General features: G+C 49.6%; 1 protein-coding gene across 3 annotated transcripts in view; it reads right to left on the bottom strand.

The window, feature by feature from the left end:
- Positions 1-20,000, bottom strand: part of qkib (QKI, KH domain containing, RNA binding b) — a 60,896-nt gene that overhangs the window by 16,291 nt on the left and 24,605 nt on the right. For all 3 annotated transcript variants that reach the window (XM_030071284.1, XM_030071285.1, XM_030071283.1), the window contains exons 3-4: positions 19,327-19,443; positions 9,037-9,180 (exon numbers count right to left, since the gene is read on the bottom strand). In XM_030071284.1, coding sequence (XP_029927144.1) covers positions 9,037-9,180; positions 19,327-19,443 — 261 coding nt within the window. The remainder of the gene's footprint in view (positions 1-9,036; positions 9,181-19,326; positions 19,444-20,000) is intronic.

Genomic DNA, 20,000 nt, shown 5'->3' on the forward strand with positions numbered 1-20,000 from the left:
CACAAACCGCAGAACACACTGCAGAACACACTGCAGAACACACACCACAGAACACACTGCAGAACACACACCACAGAACACACTGCAGAACACACTGCAGAACACACACCACAGAACACACACCGCAGAACACACTGCAGAACACACACCGCAGAACACAATGAAGAACACACTGAAGAACACACTGAAGAACACACACCGCAGAACACACTGCAGAACACACTGCAGCACACACTGCAGAACACACACTGGAGAACACAATGAAGAACACACTGAAGAACACACACAGCAGAACACACTGGAGAACACACCGCAGAACACACTGAAGAACACACACTGTAGAACACACTGCAGAACACACTGCAGAACACACACTGTAGAACACACCGCAGAACACACACTGTAGAACACACTGCAGAACACACTGAAGAACACACTGAAGAACACACACCACAGAACACACTGCAGAACACACTGAAGAACACACACTGTAGAACACACACCGCAGAACACACTGAAGAACACACACAGCAGAACACACTGGAGAACACACCGCAGAACACACTGAAGAACACACACTGTAGAACACACTGCAGAACACACTGCAGAACACACACTGTAGAACACACCGCAGAACACACACTGTAAAACACACTGCAGAACACACACTGTAGAAGACAACGCAGAACACTCTGCAGAACGTACGGTTACATTGTAACCTTGGTTCTCTGAGTGAAGAGACTATCTCTCCACTCCGTTACATATTCCATATGTACGGGATATGATCCCCCTGCTTGTCAGGGTCCGTGGATATAACTTTAAGACACACCGGCTTGTCCGGTCACGCCCCACGGCTTGCCTATAAAGTGCCTGCGCTGGCGTGAAGTCACTGATAGTTTGATCAAAACGTGTCTCCGAGCGGCCTAAGAGCTGGAGAGATAGTCTCTTCACTCAGAGAACCAAGGTTACAATGTAACCGTACGTTCTCTATCGTCTCGAGACTATCTCTCCACTCCGTTACATATTCCATATGTACGGGGTAACTCTTTAAGACACCCCGTGAGGAGACGGTGCAGCCCACAATCCCACACACCAGTGCTTGTTCTTCTGTAACAAACGAACTATTTACAAATGTACACTATTTACATACCAACCAGGTCGAGGCCCCGCATGGTGCTAAGGCCAAGCCTGAGAGGTAGGAGGGCTGCTAGGGAAGTCCGCAAGACGCAAGACTGACCCAAGGAGCATAGGCAAGAGCCCCGCAAGATGCAAAGGCCCAACCCCATGAACGGAGCGGCCACTCAATCAGCCTGCTAGACGCTAAGCTGAATAGGAGACAAGTCAAGAAGTTGTCTACCGACGATTCACACCCAGCACCCGCTCCCCGAAGGAGGGGCTGGCGGCTACATTCAGTCGGTAGAACCTGGAAAAGGTAGACTGGGATGACCACGTGGCTGCTGCACAAATATCAGCAAGAGAGGCTCCTCTCCACAAGGCCCATGAGGTAGCCACCCCTCGAGTCGAGTGTGCCCTGACCCCAGATGGGACAGACACACCCGAAAGTACATAAGCCTGTCGAATAGTGTCCACAACCCAGTGCGACAGCCTAGATTTCGACACAGGCCTGCCCAAATGCCCGGAGTCGAAGCAGATAAAAAGCTGATCAGTCCTCCTGAAGGCCTGAGTGCGCTGCATGTATTCTGTCAAGGCCCTGACAGGGCATAGAACAGACTGGTGCTGCTCAACCTCCTGGTCTACTCCAGGAGAGGAGAGAGACCGCAGCTCCACTGACTGGGACAGGTGGAACTCAGACAGGACCTTTGGCAGAAATGCCGGGTTCGGGCGGAGCACCACGCTTGAGCCATCCGGCGAAAACCGACAACAGTCACTGTGTACTGACAATGCATGGAGCTCGCTTACCCTTCTGGCCGAAGTCACAGCAAGCAGAAATACTGTTTTCAAAGAGAGCCATTTCAATTCAACCTCCCCAAGGGGCTCAAAGGGGGAGTGTTGAAGCGCACCAAGGACGACATCCTTCGGGGACCCCCTCTCGACATGATGTCTGCCGCCGAGTTCAACGGCCCCGGTACATGCACAGCTCTGAGCGAGAGGAAGAGTGGGTGAGCCCACTGCCACAGGATGGTTGCCAGCTTGCATAGGGAGGGGGAGCCCAGGCCCCCCTGCCTGTTGATGTAAGCGGCTGTCACTGTGCTGTCGGTCCTGACAATGACATGGTGACCTCTCAGTCTCGGCAGGAATTGTCGCAGGGCGAGAAGAACCGCTCTCAGCTCCAGGACATTTATGTGTTGGCTCACCCAATGTCCGGTCCAAATGCCATTGATGCCACAGCCCTCGTGGACGGCACCCCAACCCATCTGGGATGCGTCTGTAAACACGAGCTGGAGATAGACCACTGGCCCTAGAGCACTCCCCTTGCTCATGTTGGCTGGGACCCCCCACCAGCAGAGTGCTCTGTGAAGCCTCCGAGACACCACCACCTTGGTCTTGTGGGATCTCTGGGGACATAAGCCTAAACTCAGCAGACACCTTTGTACAGGCCGCATGTGCAGGAGGGCAAGGGGAACAACTTGCACCATGGCTGCCATTAGGCCCATGAGGCGAAGGCAGAGCCCCCAATTGACCTGAGAGTGCAGCTGAAATTGGCTGAGGCAAGCTCCGAAAGCCCGCTGTCTCTCCGGGGTCAAAACAATGGTCTCCCTCCTGGAGTCCAGAACCATACCCAGAAAGGTCGTCACCTGGGAAGGCTGGAGCTTGCTTTTTTTGTGGTTCAGGCGCAGACCCAAGCCCTGAATGTGCTCCAAGAGCAGGGCGACATGGTGATGGCACTGTTCCTCCGAGACTGCGCAGATTAGCCAGTCGTCGAGGTAATTTAGGATCCTGAGCCCTCTTTGTCTCATGGGTGCAAGGACTGCATCCATGCAACGACTGAATGTCCGGGGTGCCAGAGAGATGCCGAAAGGCAGCACCCGGAACTCGTACACCCTGCCTGCAAAGCCGAACCTCAGGAATCGCCAGTGTCCCTGCCAGATGGGTATCTGAAAGTAGGCATCTTTGAGGTCTATAGTGGCAAACCAGTCTCCCGCAGTGATGGACTGCCTCACTCTGGGAACTGTCAGAAGCCTGCATCTCAGGGGGCGAAGATATTTGTTGAGCCCCCTGAGGTCCAGGATTGGACGAAGTCCCCCGTCCCGCTTGGGGATCAAGAAATAACGGGAGAAGAATCCAGCCTGGCGATCCTCGGACTTCACCTCTCTTATGGCTCTTTTCTCTGAAAGAGAGGACAGTTCTGCATGCAGTATCAGTGCATGCTGAGGGTCGCTCACTGTAGTGAAAGTGGGTGTCCTCGATATCGGCGGCCTGCGTAAAAACTGTATGCGGTAGCCATGGGTCATGGTGAAAACCACCCACGGGTCCGCCCCTAAGGCCAGCCAAGCTGCCCTGTGACAGGCTGACAGGGGAAGCTGGTTGGCTGGGGACAGGGAATTGTCAGGAGGGTGGGGGGTGCTTAGAGGACCTCTGAACCTTGGCAGGTTGTCCTCCCTTTCTGCCCTGTCGGCGATCTCTACGCCTATGAAAAGCCTCCAGCTGGGGCCTGAGATCCCCTGGTCCCCATGTTGGGTCCCTTGATGTTGGCACTGGCTGAGGTAGAGATGCTCCTCTCTGCCTAGCGCCTCTGATACATCTATTAAAAGCCACTGAGACCTCTTTTGCACAGCGGCGGCTTTCCTGTGCCTGCTGCAGCAACTTAGCAGCATGTGGCCCAAACATAGCAGAGGGTTCCACCGGCACTTTAAGAAGGCAGTCTCTATCTGCCTGCTGAAGCTGGGATTGAGACAGCCAAAGGTGATGTCTAACCACCCAGAAGGATGACAGAGCATTGCCTGCTGCTTCTGCCTGCTCTTTCATCACAGAGGAGAGGCATGAGGAAGCCGTCTGAAGCTCCACTGCTGTACCGGAATCCCCAGAACCTTCCTGCACCTGACGGGACAGGTGACGAAGGTAAAGGGACAGAATGGCTCCTGTATTAGCCAACCGGGTCTGCACAGCCATAGCTCTGTGCAGCTTAGCAAGCAGGCCATCCATAATCCTGCAATTCTTGCTAGAGCAGGTGGTTTTGCCAAGAATAGAGCTGGAGGGAGAAACCAGTGGAGTAAGGGCTTGATCCACTGGGGGGAGTGGCCCACAGGCAACTTGCTCTCTGTCATGCATGTTAGAATATCTTCTACATGATGCAGACCACTTGTGAGTACCAGCTGGAGCATGAAACTGTCGGCACACCAAGTCCTTGAAATCAGGCAAGAGAGGGACCTGAACAGATGCAGAGTGTGGCTTCACCTCCTCCTCAAACCTAGAGGAGGTGGCCATAAGGTTTTCAGGCAGGGCAACATCCAGAGCCCTGGCCGCCCTGGTAATAATCCCCTCAAAGTGGCAAGCTAACTCGCCTTTTGGGGTGCCACCCGCTATCTGTTGTGCACAGGCTAAATCATAGTCATCAGAGGAAAAGACAGTTTCCACATCTACGTCTTCCTCCCCTCCCTCCTCTTCCTCCACCTCTAACTCCAAAGTAGGGGGAGGAAAAGGGCTAATTTGAGGTTGGACCACTGTAGGCCGAAGAGTAAGAGGAGGCAGGGAAGTCTGCCAGGTCCCTGAACCTTCCACTCTCCCCTCTGAAGCTCCAGCCATTCTCCCAGTTTTCCTTTCAGGTTCCTCACATAAATGAGAGCCTGACCGCTTTGCTGAAAAAAATCGGCAGCGGGCTTCTCTAGTACGTGCAGGCAATATAAAACAGTCCATGCACGACTGAGGATCCTCCCTAGATAAAATTGCATGCTGATGTCCCAAACATAGCACGCAACTATCATGCCCATCCTCTAGGGGCATGGCAACCCCACAACCCACACAGCAATGTCCCTCTTGGCTTGCCATACTTGGGGAAACAGAGGCCAGCGGCAACCCGGAAGCGCCCACTTCCTGTTTATTGCCAGCCTGTAGCAACTGTTGCTAACTTGTGGAGTTTACTTTGTGTGCCGGCCGGCCACATCCGCCGCACACTTATATATATTTTATTTTGAATCGGGAGAGATAAGGGGAATGCTTAACTGGGAGCGAGAGACAGAGAGAGCGAGAGAGCAGTACAGGTCCGCTGGAGCCGACACAGTCTGCGCCCAACACGGACTAAGTTTAACCCCTGAGCCGTTAGCTGGCAACCACGAGCAATATGCTACCGGGGCACTCTGGCTGTCTAACCGCCGACCAAGCTATCTGGAGAGCAGTCGTCCCCGACAGAGTCTGCACTCACCACCTCAGCTGGGAGTCAGCTTTCTTTGCCTCCGACTCGACCAGGCTGAATTATGTCTGCTTCACCGCTGTTAGCCGACAGAGTCTGCGCTCAGCACGGGTCCCACTCAGCGCGTCAGCTCACAACACCGCGAGCAATACGCCGGTAAGGGAGAACTTCAGCTGGAAGTCAGAGCCCCTCCGACTCAACCAGGCTGGATAATGACTGCTTAACTGCTGTTAGCCGACAGAGTCTGCGCTCAGCACGGGTCCCACCGAGCGCGTCAGCTCACGACACCGCGAGCAATACGCCGGTAAGGGACACAGCCACCTCAGCTGGGAGTCAGATAGCTTCCGACTCGACCAGACTGGAATATATGTTTCACCGCTGTTAGCCGACAGAGTCTGCACTCAACACGGGTCCCACTCAGCGCGTCAGCTCACGAGCCGCAAGCAATACGCCGGTAAGGGAAATCACAGCCGAAGCTGGACAGAAAGAAACTTTTATGTGGACAACAGCATCCAGGGAGGCTGCCCGCAGACAGACGCCCGAACTTACACCAGGTAAGCCGATTCAAGCTGTAACCACACAATCATACACAAATCTTTCAAACACACACGGATTGTCTGCACCCTGACTGAAGTGGAGATCAAACAATCAGTGATCGCACGCCAGCGCAGGCGCTTTATAGGCAAGCCGTGGGGCGTGACCGGACAAGCCGCTGTGTCTTAAAGTTATATCCACGGACCCTGACAAGCAGGGGGATCATATCCCGTACATATGGAATATGTAACGGAGTGGAGAGATAGTCTCGAGACGATAGAGAACACACATTGCAGAACACACTGAAGAACACACCGCAGAACAAACTGAAGAACACACACTGTAGAACACACCGCAGAACACACTGCAGAACACACACTGTAGAACACACCGCAGAACACACTGCAGAACACAAACTGTAGAACACAAACCGCAGAACACACTGCAGAACACACACTGTAGAACACATCGCAGAACACACTGCAGAACACACACTGTAGAACACAAACCGCAGAACACACTGCAGAACACACACTGTAGAACACACCGCAGAACACACTGCAGAACACACTGCAGAACACACACCGCAGAACACCCTGCAGAACACCCCGCAAAACACACACTGCAGAACACACACCGCAGAACACACTGCAGAACACACCGCAAAACACACTGCAGAACACACACTGAAGAACACAAACTGCAGAACACACTGCAGAACATACACCGCAAAACACACTGTAAAACACACATTGCAGAACATACACTGCAGAACACACTGCAGAAAACACACTGCAGAACACACATCGCAGAACATACACTGCAGAACACACTGCAGAACACACACTTCAGAACACACTGTAGCACACACTGCAGAACACACACTGCAGAACACACACCACAGAACACACTGCAGAATACACTGCAGAACATACCGCAGAACAAAAACTGCAGAACACACACAGCAGAACACACCGGAGAACACACACTGCAGAACACACACTGTAGAACACACACTGCAGAACACACTGCAGAACACACTGTAGAACACAAACTGCAGAACACACTGCAGAACACACCGCAGAACACACAGTGGAACACACACTGCAGAACACACACTGCAGAACACACCGCAGAACACACAGTGGAACACACACTGCAGAACACACTGCAGAACACACTGTAGAACACACACTGCAGAACACACTGTAGAACAAACATCGCAGAACACACACTGTAGAACACACTGCAGAACACACACTGCAGAACAAACACTGTAGAACACACTGCAGAACACACTGCAGAACACACACTGCAGAACACACACTGTAGAACACACTGCAGAACACACTGCAGAACACACACTGCAGAACACACTGTAGAACACACACTGCAGAACACACTGCAGAACACACACTGCAGAACACACTGTAGAACACACACTGCAGAACACACACCGCAGAACACACTGCAGAACACACACCGCAGAACACACCGCAGAACACACACTTCAGAACACACACTGTAGAACACACACTGCAGAACACACTGCAGAACACACACTGTAGAACACACCGCAGAACACACTGCAGAACACACACGGCAGAACACACACTGTAGAACACACACTGCAGAACACACCGCAGAACACACAGCGGAACTCACCGGAGAACACACACTGCAGAACACACACTGCAGAACACACTGCAGAACACACACGGCAGAACACTATGCAGAACACACTGCAGAACACACACCACAGAACAAACTGTAGAACACACTGCAGAACACACACTGCAGAACACACACCGCAGAACACACACCGCAGAACACACACTGTAGAACACACACTGTAGAACACACACTGTAGAACACACCGCAGAACACACTGCAGAACACACACGGCAGAACACACACTGTAGAACACACACTGCAGAACACACCGCAGAACACACAGCGGAACACACCGGAGAACACACACTGCAGAACACACACCGCAGAACACATAAGGCAGAACACTATGCAGAACACACTGCAGAACACACACCGCAGAACACACTGTAGAACACACTGTAAAACACACTGAAGAACACAGTGTAGAACACACTGCAGAACACACTGTAGAACACACTGTAGAACACACACACACCGGTGATGTCACGTCTGAACCTGACTGCCCTTTGACCTCTGAGACACAGTAAAGGAAATACAGCAGGGCACATACGAGCAAAGAATGACACACACACACACACACACACAGACACACGCAGACACACAAACACACACACACACACACACGCAGACACATACACACACACAAACACACACACACACACACACGCAGACACATACACACACACACACACACACACACGCAGACACATACACACACACACACACACACACGCACACACACACACACACACACATAGACACACACACACGCAGACACACAAACACACACACACACACACACACACACACGCAGACACATACACACACACACACACACACTGTCAGTAAATCTGTCTACATCCTTTTTCCACCACATGATTTGTGCCCTTTCCCAACAGCAGTCACGACATCACTGCTGTTTCAACACACACACACACACACACACACACACACACACAGACACACACACACACACACACACACACATACACACACACACACACACAGACAGAGCAGTCGTGCTGACACAGGAAGTCATGAGGTCGGAGCGGTGGGAGGAGTCAGTGAGGTCATCAGCGTGCGGCTGGGGTTTATGATGATAAGACTTCAGTTTATTGCCAATATTTTCCCCCAGGGGATCAATAAATTTATCTTTATTAATGCATGATAATCGATTTTTCCTCGACTAGAATCTCAACGTCACGCCATCTCATGAGACTGAGCAGGAACCATGAGGAGAACCAGGAGGAGAACCTTGAGGAGAACCATGAGGAGAACCATGATGAGAACCATGATGAGAACCTTGAGGAGAACCATGAGGAGAACCCGCCGGAGAAAATCACAAGCAGCTTCAGCACATCAGAGCAACGGTCAGCTGATCTGATCCACAGCAACAAACAACAACAAACCATGTTCGGGTGGGGGTCAGAGGTCAGAGGTCAGGTGGGGGTCCGAGGTCAGAGGTCAGGCGGGGGTCAGAGGTCAGGTGGGGGTCAGAGGTCAGAGGTCGGGGCACTCACCGCCGGCACCAACAGCTTGTTAACTTCCTCCACGGCTCGCTTGAGTTTGATCTCGGCTCGGTTCTGCGCGTCCTCCACCGTGATGAGAACATGCAGATCCTCGTTCAGGTGCTCCCAGTTCGGTTTGCCTCGGTTCTGCTCCTCCTTGACGGGTGAAAGAGGGGGAGGGTAAGAGAGAGAGAGAGAGAGAGAGAGAGAGATGATTCTGTGTCTCTGTAACAGAACGTGTTCTTCACAACAGAACATATCAACATGTGAAGGACTTTGTAAGAAAGAAAAAAAGATGTATCAGTAAAGGGTTTTTAATCATGATCATTATTATTGGCACTCTCTAATACAGGAGAACCTTCTGTGTTGCCATGATCTGCATGAACTGATGCAATACAGAACAGAGACCAAAAGACATCCAACAGGATCCAAAAGCAACCAGAGACCCAAAGAGACCCCTACAGAACCTAAAGACCTAAAGAAACCCACAGAGAACCAAAACAGATCCAAAGAGACCAAACAAGAACCAAAGAGTACCACAAGAGACTGAAAATAAAACAAAAGCCAACCCAGAAAGACCCACAGAGAACCAGAGAGAACCAACAGAACAGAAAAGAGCAGAGCAGAACAGAGCACAGCAGAACAGAATAGAACCACAGTGTTCTGTCCCTCCTCTCTGTTGGTTCTCCTGGTCGTGAGGCTCTTTGTGAACCTCATATGCAAATGAGATCATTATCATTGTTCTCCTAATTAACAGAACGCCCATCACACTGAATCAGAGCTGGAGGGGAGCAGAGCGGTGATGCTGTTGTCATGGCGACTCGGAACACCTTTCATCTTCCTCTTTTGGAGGAAGGACGAATGAGAGAGACAGAGATTGTGAGAGACAGAGAGAGAGAGAGAGAGAGCGAGAGAGACAGAGAGTTTTTCTTTTTTTTTAATTTAACACAACCCTTTATTTGTAGTTGATTCTGATTGCACAATTTTTGCTGTTATCAACAGTCACAAAGCAAATTCATACAATAACCAAAACCAAAAACCAGGACAGGAAGTCTCTTTAAAGTTCAGAGGCAGAGGGTTCTCTGTGACTGAGCACAGGACGTCCTGCACACCCCACATGTCCACAAACACTGCAGTCCTGTTGGTCAGCCTGTAGAACTCAAACTCCACGCTGAGCCGAGCCGCCAGCAGCCCGCTCAGCATCAGCACCGCATCCTACGACCCCTCACACCGCACCGGTTCCCCCTCGTTTTCCACATGGCTAATTTAGCCAGTCCTGAAATAAAGTTCATTAATACGTGCACAGATTCTTTCTTTGCAGAATAGTGTGGGCCGTACATGAAGACACAAGAAGGAAAAGTTTCTCCCAGACCCTGAAACCACGACTGCAGCCGGCTAAACAGTCTGGCCAGTCGGGAACATTGGAGGAACAGATGTTGGACTGTTTCTGTGTGTGAGCAGAAAGGACAGCCGGCCGCTGTCCCAGGATCAAGGTGCACCAGATACCTGTTTGTAGTCATGGCCCTATGTACAATCCTCCACTGAAGGTCATCCGTCCGTTTTTCAGCGGGGGGTTTGTACAGGGACCGCCAACAGCCCCTCGGGGACGATCCCCTGCCAAAAAAATCTGTCCACCTCGACGCCTTCACCCCTGCCAGAGAGCGTAAGTTTGACACCTTCACACTGATGTGATAGGCTGCTTTTTCCCCCAAAGTCTCAAATTCTCCCAACTCTGGGGTCTTAAGACACAGCAGGATGTCCTCCTCATCCTGCCACTGTCCCACAGCAGGAGAGACAGCCAGGGAAGGAAAAACATACTCATATTCATCATCCCATTAGTCAGCTAGAGTATGATCTTCAGCAAATGCTCTGAGGGCTTCTGGCAGGGAAGCACAGACCTCCTCCACCAGCCTGAGCAGCACCCGGTTGGATCTCATGTTGAGCAAAACAACTGATGGAGGTCTTCATGAGATGGCCCAGCTTGACACAGCCAGCCTCTCTCAGTCTGGATCTCAGGCTGACTGATGACGACAGAACTCATAACCCAGCCTCCCAGCCCTTCTCAGCAGCACACAGGCAGTGTCTGTCCATGGCAGGCCGAAGCTGTACAGCAGTCTCTGGGCTGTCTGCAACCTGAAGGCTGTGACCCGTGATGCCATGTCCACCAGGCCCTGTCCTCCCTCCTGCACCGGCAGGTACAGGATGGCTGATCTCAGCCAGTGATGTCCCAACCAGAAGAAATCCACAACGGGCCTCCCTCAATCAGGCCCCTTAGTGGAGGGAGGACAGTCAGTCTGTGCCAAAGGGTCGAGGCAACCAAGTTATTGACAATCAGGACTCTTCCCCTGTCTGAAAGCTGAGGTAGCAGCCATTTCCATTTAGACATTCTGGCACACATTCTCCATGGCACCCTCCCAGTTCTTCATTTTTGACTCCTCTGTTCCCAAAAAACACCCAAGATTTTCATGCCATGCTTTGGTGTTTCTCCTTCAGACCACTGCCAAGCCTGCAGAGCTTCGCTTTTTTACCGGTTCACTTTTGCTGATGATGCCTTTTCATAGATACTTAAAATGTTGCCTCTACATTTCTTTGGTCTTTAATAAGGATATTAATATCATCAGCATAAGCCGACACCACCAGAGGGGGGCGCTGAGGCAACCCAGGTAGCATAAGTCCTGATAACTGAGTTCTTAGTGTAATTAGAAGATAAGATAAGATAAGATAAGATAAGATCAACTTAATTGTCCCGAAGAGAAATTTGTCTTGGGCAAAAAGTGCTGGGCACAGCTGCACACAGATATACACTCAATACAGTGCTTTAAGTGGGCCGGTACGCAACGGTACAGAGTACCGGCACTTCTCAGTTTTAGCCTGTAGGACTTCTCATGAGCTCATAGCACCCTGTCTTGTTCTATTTCTCTCCTTGCAATTTGGCTATACTACATTACTCAGTGTGCACTGGTACGTGCCACACGCCTGACCCTCGCAAGACGGTCACTCGTAAGGAGGTCTCGCGAGTCGAGTGTTCCAGAAAGCATAGAAAGGGCGTGAAGAAGAAGAGATCTCGCAGACGTTGAATGTAAACATCAGAGTGAGTAAACCACTGACAGTTTGATTTACCGGTTGGTTTAGTGAACCTACATACCGTTATTACAAATGTTGGTGTGGCTCCAAAAAGGCCAGAGGAGAACCTCGACCGATGACGGACCTGGTGAAGATGACACAGGACAGACAGACGTTAATTTTGAAAGTGGAGAGCAGCCAGATAGCAGTAGCGGTGGCTCCTGATTCACCTGTTGCCAGCGATGTCAACAATAACTCAGTCTCCACAGGACAAGAATGGCCAGGCCGCTGGTCAAACGACCAAATACGGTATTTTGCTCACAGAATGAGTGGCTTATAAGCAGTGATGGGAATAACGGCGTTATAAATAAACGGCGTTACTAACGGTGTTACTTTTATCAGTAACGAGTAATCAAAGAAATTACTGCTGCCCCCGTTACAACGCCGTTACCGTTACTGACAATAGAATGCGCCGTTACTAGGCTATAACTGAGCTCACTGATGCGGCTTCAATCGAGCAGCTCTCTGTCAGCAATCGGAGTTGCTTAAGAATATATATATATTGAATAAAGGGAGTTAAAGCACTGACTCAATACAATCAAAGACAAACAGTACACTATAAACGAGACACGGCAACATAGAAGACATTCCACTGTGGGCTCAACAGGATCATCGACTCAAGATATAGAGAATATTGCACTTGCCCCGTGAGATTACACCTCCCATGCTCAGAAAGTCATTGCACCTGCCCCAGCATTAGAATTGTACTACTCCTGAATTGCACCTTCCCTATGATAAGTGAACATTTAAGTTGAGTACATACTCAATGTAACAGATAAATAATAAAATTGAAATAAACTAGAACCACAATCCTATAAGTTACTCACAGAGTCAGCATAATGAATGGACAACAGTTGTCCAGGCTACATGGCACTACTATGTTAAAGGCTGTTTGTTAAGCAGTGCTATGGATGCTGGGACAAAGGACAGCTTGAATCTGTTACCCCTGCACCTGCTGGCTCTGTAGCATCTTCCTGACAGCAGGAGTTTGTATTCATGATGTAAAATGTGTGATGGGTCCTTCAGAATCCTGTGTGCAAGTCTGACTACTACTATTTCATATGTGCTCTGAAGGGAAGGATAGTATTTTTTCCCTATCACCTTCATTGCGATTCTGATCATGTTTGCAATTTTTGCTTTTAGCTGGACTGAGAGAGTACCATACCACGATGCCAGGCCATATCTAATGATACTGTCTAGCGCAGCATTATAGAATGTTAGCATGATCTCCATATTCACTCCAAACAACCTCAGTCTACGGAGGAAGTGGATTCTTTGAGCCAGCTTTGCACACAGGAAGTCTACATGGTCACTCCATTTTAAGTTGTTATCTGAAATTACACCCAGGTATTTGTAAGACTGCACCTGTTCAATTTCACAGTTTCCAATGGTAACTGGGTCGTGGGGTCTCACCTCTCTGGGGTCAAATATTATCTCTTTGGTTTTATCAGTATTGAGAATAAGGTGGTGACTGTCGCACCAGGCTTTGAATGAAACAATCTGATCATAATACACTAGTGGGCAGTCATCTCCTTGCAGCAGGCTTAAAATGATCGTATCATCAGAGAATTTGATTACCTGGTTATTTGGCTGTGTGCTCCTACAATCATTGGTATACAAGGTAAACAGGATAGGTGAGCTCACACAGCCTTGGGGTACACCTGTACTGCAGTGTTTTACCTCTGAGAGGGAGCCATTGACCTTTACCTGTTGGGATCTGTTTGTTAAAAAAGAATGAAACCATTTAATAATAATAGGGTTCACGTGCATATTGGTTAACTTGTGTATAAGCAGGTGAGGTAGGAGTGTATTAAAAGCTGAGCTAAAATCTGCAAATAGAACACGTGCATAGGCCTTTGGATCTTCAAGGTGTTTGCTAATTAAATGAGTCACACTGATGACAGCGTCTTCTGTGCTCCGCCCCTGTCTATATGCAAACTGTAAGGGGTCCAAGTAGGAACTTACCTCAGATTTAAGCATATTGACAATAACTCTCTCGAAGCATTTACTTACAATAGATGTTACAGCTACAGGTCTAAAATCATTATTGACAGATGGGCATGATACTTTTGGTACAGGGGTGATTATGGACTTTTTCCAGAGAGCGTGCACAGTGTGACTGTTCAGGGACTTTTGGAAGATAGGGCACCAAGCAGCAGCAAGTTCAGATGAGCAGTTTTTTTTACCAGAAAAGCGGGCAGGCCATCTGGACCAGTAGATTTCTCATTACAAACTTTACTGAAAATCGCCTGTACTTGTTGAGGTTTAATTTCCAACCAATCATGGACCTCAATGTTGGAAATGGCCTCTAAGGCCTCAGCCCTTTCCTGAGTAGAGTCATGTGTTTCAAATCTAAGGAAAAAGTTGTTTAGTTTATTGGCTTTGTCCTGATCCTCCATGGTGATGATCGGTTTCCTCTGAGGGTTCATGTTAGTGATATTCCTTATGCAGTCCCTCCTGTTGTCCATAGAGTTGAAGATCTTTTCCATGGCAGAACGATGCCTCTCCCTCGCTCTGTTCAGAAGCTGATTCAGTCCCTTTTGTGATTTGGCCATGCCCACACGGTCTTTATTTCTAAAAGCCAGCTTCTTTTTATTGATGCAGTCTTCAACTTCCTTGGTAATGTGTGGCTTGTTGTTAGGAAAGTGTATAATGTCTTTCTTGGGAACTACATTATCAACACAGAAGTTAATATAATCAATAATTGTGTGTGTTGCCTCTTCGAGCTCCAAATTATGGAAAACGCTCCAGTCTGTGCTGAGGAAAAAGCCTTTAAGTGTTTCCACACTGTCCTCTGTCCACTGCAGCACAGTGTTGTGTTGGGGCTTACTGGATTTAAGTGCAGTTTTATATGTGGGCATGAGATGGACCGTGGAGTGATCAGAATTGGAGAGGGGAGGGAGAGCCTTGGCTCTATATGCATTTTGATGTTCCCATAGCATTTATCTAAGATTCTGTCATTTCTTGTTCCACATTTCACATACTGATAAAAACCGGGTAGGGCTAATTCAAGTTTACACTGATTAAAATCACCAAGGATAAAAACAGGGGCCCTGGGAGTACGCTGAAGTTGGGTGTGAACACATTCTGCAATACATCTGGTCTGTTGCCTCTGTGGCGGAGCCGTTGTCGGACGCCTCCTTGCCTGCCTCTCTTTCGCCGGTGGTGGTGTGGGCTTCGTGCTGGCTCCCCTCTGATGTCCTCCGGTATGTTGACCGGCGGTGAGTCTCCTTTGGGCCTGAGAGTGAGCAGGGCCTCTCTAGAGTAGACCCGGTGCACCTCCATGTGCACAGATGGGGTGGGCCCGCTCCTGCCCAGTAGTTCACCAACCACCAGGAATAGAATCAGCACGGACAAGTAATGCCGACATGGTTCAGCTTTAGTCCCACACAGTCACAGGGGGAGGTTTGCCCTCGGCGTGGGTTCCCGGTTTGATCCCTGGCTCCTCCAGAGTGTGTCGAAGTGTCCGTAAGCAAGATACTGAACCCCTCAGCGCTCCTGATGGACAGCACCACTGGCTGAGGAACCTAAAATCTGTCTTCCTCTCTCTCCAGATTTCCCAGAATGTCTCAAATTTCTGTCAGAAATTACTTTCCTGCAACAGCTTCAGGAGATGATGTTCACTCCAGATGTGACTTCAGTTCAGTAACCTGTTAGTGAAGCTCTGTGATGTGTAAACCCTGTCCAGCCGGGCTGCGCTCACAGTCCCATCCCTAACCTTCAACCATGTGTGCTGCCTAACCCGGGGAGTGAGGCAGTACACATGCACCCTAACACTGAAATCACCCGTGATAAAGTGGCTGATGGCTGTAAGTGAGGTTCCTCTCCTGTTCTGTCTAAAGTGAAGTCTACAGTGCAGTTCCAGTCTCCCCCCACCACCACACATTCACTCCGATCACACTGCTTTATAAAATCTTGTATTGTCTTAAAGATGTCCAGCCTGTCTAGACCCTGGTTTGCAGCAAACATTAATGAAACTAAAACACATTCCCTGAATTTCTGCTCTGACAGCTAAAGCCCCGCCTGGCACTATCTCAGCGGTGGAGATGATGTTCACTCCAAGCCATGGAGAAAACAGAGCAGCTACACCTGCAGAGAAATTTGTCCCATGAGACAGAAAGAACTGGCCTTTCCACCACAAACCCCAGTCTATCTCATTCTCATTGTTACTGTGTGTCTCCTGCAAGAAAATTATGTCTAGTCTTTTCTGTGAAATCATTTCTGAAATGACTGCCCTCTTCTGTCGATCCCTCCTGACAGAAGAGGGAGGGATCGATCGAGACGCGGAAGTAAAATTCTCTCACAAAAACAACTCCAGAGGTCACTGTAGTATTTCAATGAAAATTCAGTTCCTACATCATTTTCCTACACATTGATTCACTGGGGTCTCCAACTTGCAATATGCTCTTTAAAATATTTGACAGTGTCATACAGCCCATTGCGCTATATCGTCGTGAAGTCTGAGGTCCACTCAGTCATCATAGCTATACCCACTGGGGTATAACACCCAACTGAATCATTACACGCCGAAATCTGTATATACATTTTACACGTAGACAGAAAAACACCAACAAATATATGTAGAACAGAATTAGGCAGATACCCGCTGATAATTAACATCCAACAGAGAGCACTTCAATTCTTTAACCACCTCAGATCCAGCCCCCCTGACACCCTGCACTCCCAAGCCCTTCAGACCCAAGAGCTGAGCCCAGAGAAGAGTCCCCTCTGTCAGCTGGTGCTGAGACTCAGCGACCAACTGGCAACCAAAACAGGACGACACAAAAAGTCATGGCAACCAAAAGAGAACAGAATATGCGGGTTATGGGGTTCTGGGTTCTTGGTTCTGTACTCTGGGGTTCTGGGTTCTGTGGTCAGGATTCTGGGGTTCTGGGTTCTTGGTTCTGGGGTTCTGGGTTCTGTGGTCACGGTTCTGGGTTCTGGGTTCTGGGGTTCTGGGTTCATGGTTCTGGGGTTCTGGGTTTGTGGTTCTGGGTTCTGGGTTCGTGGTTCTGGGGTTCTGGGTTCTGTGGTCAGGGTTCTGGGTTCTGTGGTTCTGTGGTCAGGGTTCTGGGGTTCTGGGTTCGTAGTTCTAGGGTTCTGGGTTCGTGGTTCTGGGGTTCTGGGTTCTGTGGTCAGGGTTCTTGGTTCTGGGTTCTGGATTCTGTTTCTGGGTTCTGGGTTCGTGCTTCGTGCTTCTGGGGTTCGGGGTTCTGTGGTCAGGGTTCTTGGTTCGGGGTTCTGAGCTCAGGGTTCTGGGTTTGTGGTTCTGGGGTTCTGGGATCTGGGTTCTGTGGTCAGGGTTCTGGGGTTCTGGGTTCTGTGGTTCTGTGGTCAGGGTTCTGGGATTCTGGGTTCATGGTTCTGGGGTTCTGGGTTCTGTGGTCAGGGTTCGTGGTTCTGGGGTTCTGGGTTCTGGGTTCGTGGTTCTGGAGTTCTGGGTTCTGTGGTTAGGGTTCTGGGTTCTGACCTCTGACCCTGATCCTGACCTCTGACCTTTGACCCTGATCTTGACCTCTGACCTCTGACCCTGATCCTGACCTTTGACCCTGATCCTGACCTCTGACCTTTGACCCTGATCCTGACCCTTGATGCCTGCAGGTTAATGTTGTTATCCTCAAGGCATTCTGGGATACGAGCTGACGAGCTGCATCTGATTGGCTGGCAGTTTGATTGACAGGTGTGTGTCCTGATGTTTGGTCAAAATACCTCAAGAGAAAATCAGTCAATCAACCAGCTGGACCAGGAAGAAAACACACACACACACACACACACACACACACACACACACACACAGGTGGGTGATATTTATTTCCTTAGTTCTTCTTGAGGGACAGCTTGTGTGTGTGTGTGTGTGTGTGTGTGTGTGTCTCTGTGTGTGTGTGTGTGTGTGTGTGTGTGTGTGTGTGTGTGTGTGTGTGTGTGTGTGTGTGTGTCAGCAGGGCTTCAGTCCAGAAACAACCCTCACATTTCTCTCCTTGTTTGTCTCTCTCTCTCTCTCTGTCTCTCTGTCTCTCTCTCTGTCTCTCTCTCTGTGTGTGTGTCTCTCTCTCTCTCTCTGTCTCTCTCTCTCTCTCTCTCTCTCTCTGTCTCTCTCTCTCTCTCTCTCTCTCTCGTCCATGTGGTTTGTGTTTGACTCCTGCTGCTCTCTCTGTCTCATATATCGCTCTCAGAGAAGCAGGTGGCTAACCTTGTTAGCCTCGTTATGAACACACACACACACATACACACACACACACACACACACACACACACACACACACACACACACACACAGTGACAGTAAGATAAAGAAACAGTCTGGTGTTTTCACAGCAGCTTCTCTTCAGTCGTTCCCACAGTCCGTCTGTCTGTCCACCTCACCAGCTTCATGTTGTTTTTCTCATCATGAGGGGCCGGCCTGAGCCGCCAGGTGCCTCTAGAAGTCCTGTGTGTTCTTCTTCTTCTTCTTCTCCTTTCTTTCTTTCTTTCTTTCTTTCTTTCTTTCTTTCTTCTGAGGAAGTCCTACTTCCCATGTACGAAAAATCACCAAATTTTGCACAAAGGTCCAGTCCCATGCCAGATTACCTCAGCTACAAACACAAGCCAATAGTCCTGATGGTGGCGCTACAGCAAGCGTCTAAATTTCAAAACTTTGAAAATTCATAACAAATCAGCCATATGTGCTACAGCTTTGCAACTTTCACCAAAATGTGGCCCCAATACTGAAGAGACCTTTGTACACTTTACACTTAAACACCAGTTTTTCAGTTAAGGAGCAAATCAATATTTGTTAAAAACAAATCACCCACATCTCCATGCTGTCTAGAGGCAAGATGTGATTTCAGATTTTTGTCTTGATGACTGATTTTTTGCTAACAACGCACTTCCTGTTCAGTTTTCATAAAACTAAAGGACAGTGTGAGCACTGGAGGCTTTTATTGTGTAGTACCATACATACAGGCAACAGGGCTCACAATGTGTGTGTGTGTGTGTGTGTGTGTGTGTGGGAGGGGGGGGGGGTTTCTACTAACCACAAACAGAGATTAGAGCCATCAGTTCCCATCCTGATCAATAAACACAACAATACAGAGATAGGAATCTGCTGCAGCCCAGCCACTCTGTGTGTGTGTGTGTGTGTGTGTGTGTGTGTGTGTGTGAGTGTGTGTGAGTGTGTGTGTGAGTGTGTGTGTGTGGTACCTTCTTCTTGTCTCTCATGGAGCCCTTCCCTCGCACCATGATCTTGCAGCCCGTCTCGGCCTCCAGCTGCTTGGCGGTCAGACCCCGCGGGCCCAGGATCCGCCCCACGAAGTTAAACTGGGCGAGAGACACCGAGAGGGAGAGAGACAGACAGAGAGAGAGGGACAGACAAGAAGAATGCGAGACAGACAGAGAGAGAGAGAGAGAGAGAGAGACAGAGAGAGTGAGAGACAGAGAGAGAGAGAGAGAGAGAGAGAGAGAGAGAGAGACAGAGAGAGAGAGAGAGAGAGAGAGTGAGAGACAGAGAGAGAGAGAGAGAGAGAGAGAGCGTTTGAATTGAGTAATCCAACATTATTTAGTGGAGATTGGAATTCTGCCAGTGTTAGTGCCGCTCTCTCTCTCTCTCTCTCTCTCTCTCTCTCTCTCTCTCACACACACACACACACACACACACACACACACACACACACACACACACAGCAGACAGGGCTAATCTATCTGGGTGAGCCCTCTTGTAAAATCTTATCTTTCTCTCATCCTCTGGTTGCCGTGCTGACGCCAATCAATCAACAGATTAGCCCCCCCCCCCACGTGACCTGTCTATCTGATTGGCAGGGAGTCAGACTGACAGGACGGGCAGGGAGGGGGGTTGGGGGTGGGGGGGTCTGATCAAT

This window comes from Myripristis murdjan, chromosome 15 (genome assembly GCF_902150065.1).
Source record: "Myripristis murdjan chromosome 15, fMyrMur1.1, whole genome shotgun sequence".
Classification (NCBI taxonomy): Eukaryota; Metazoa; Chordata; class Actinopteri; order Holocentriformes; family Holocentridae; genus Myripristis; species Myripristis murdjan.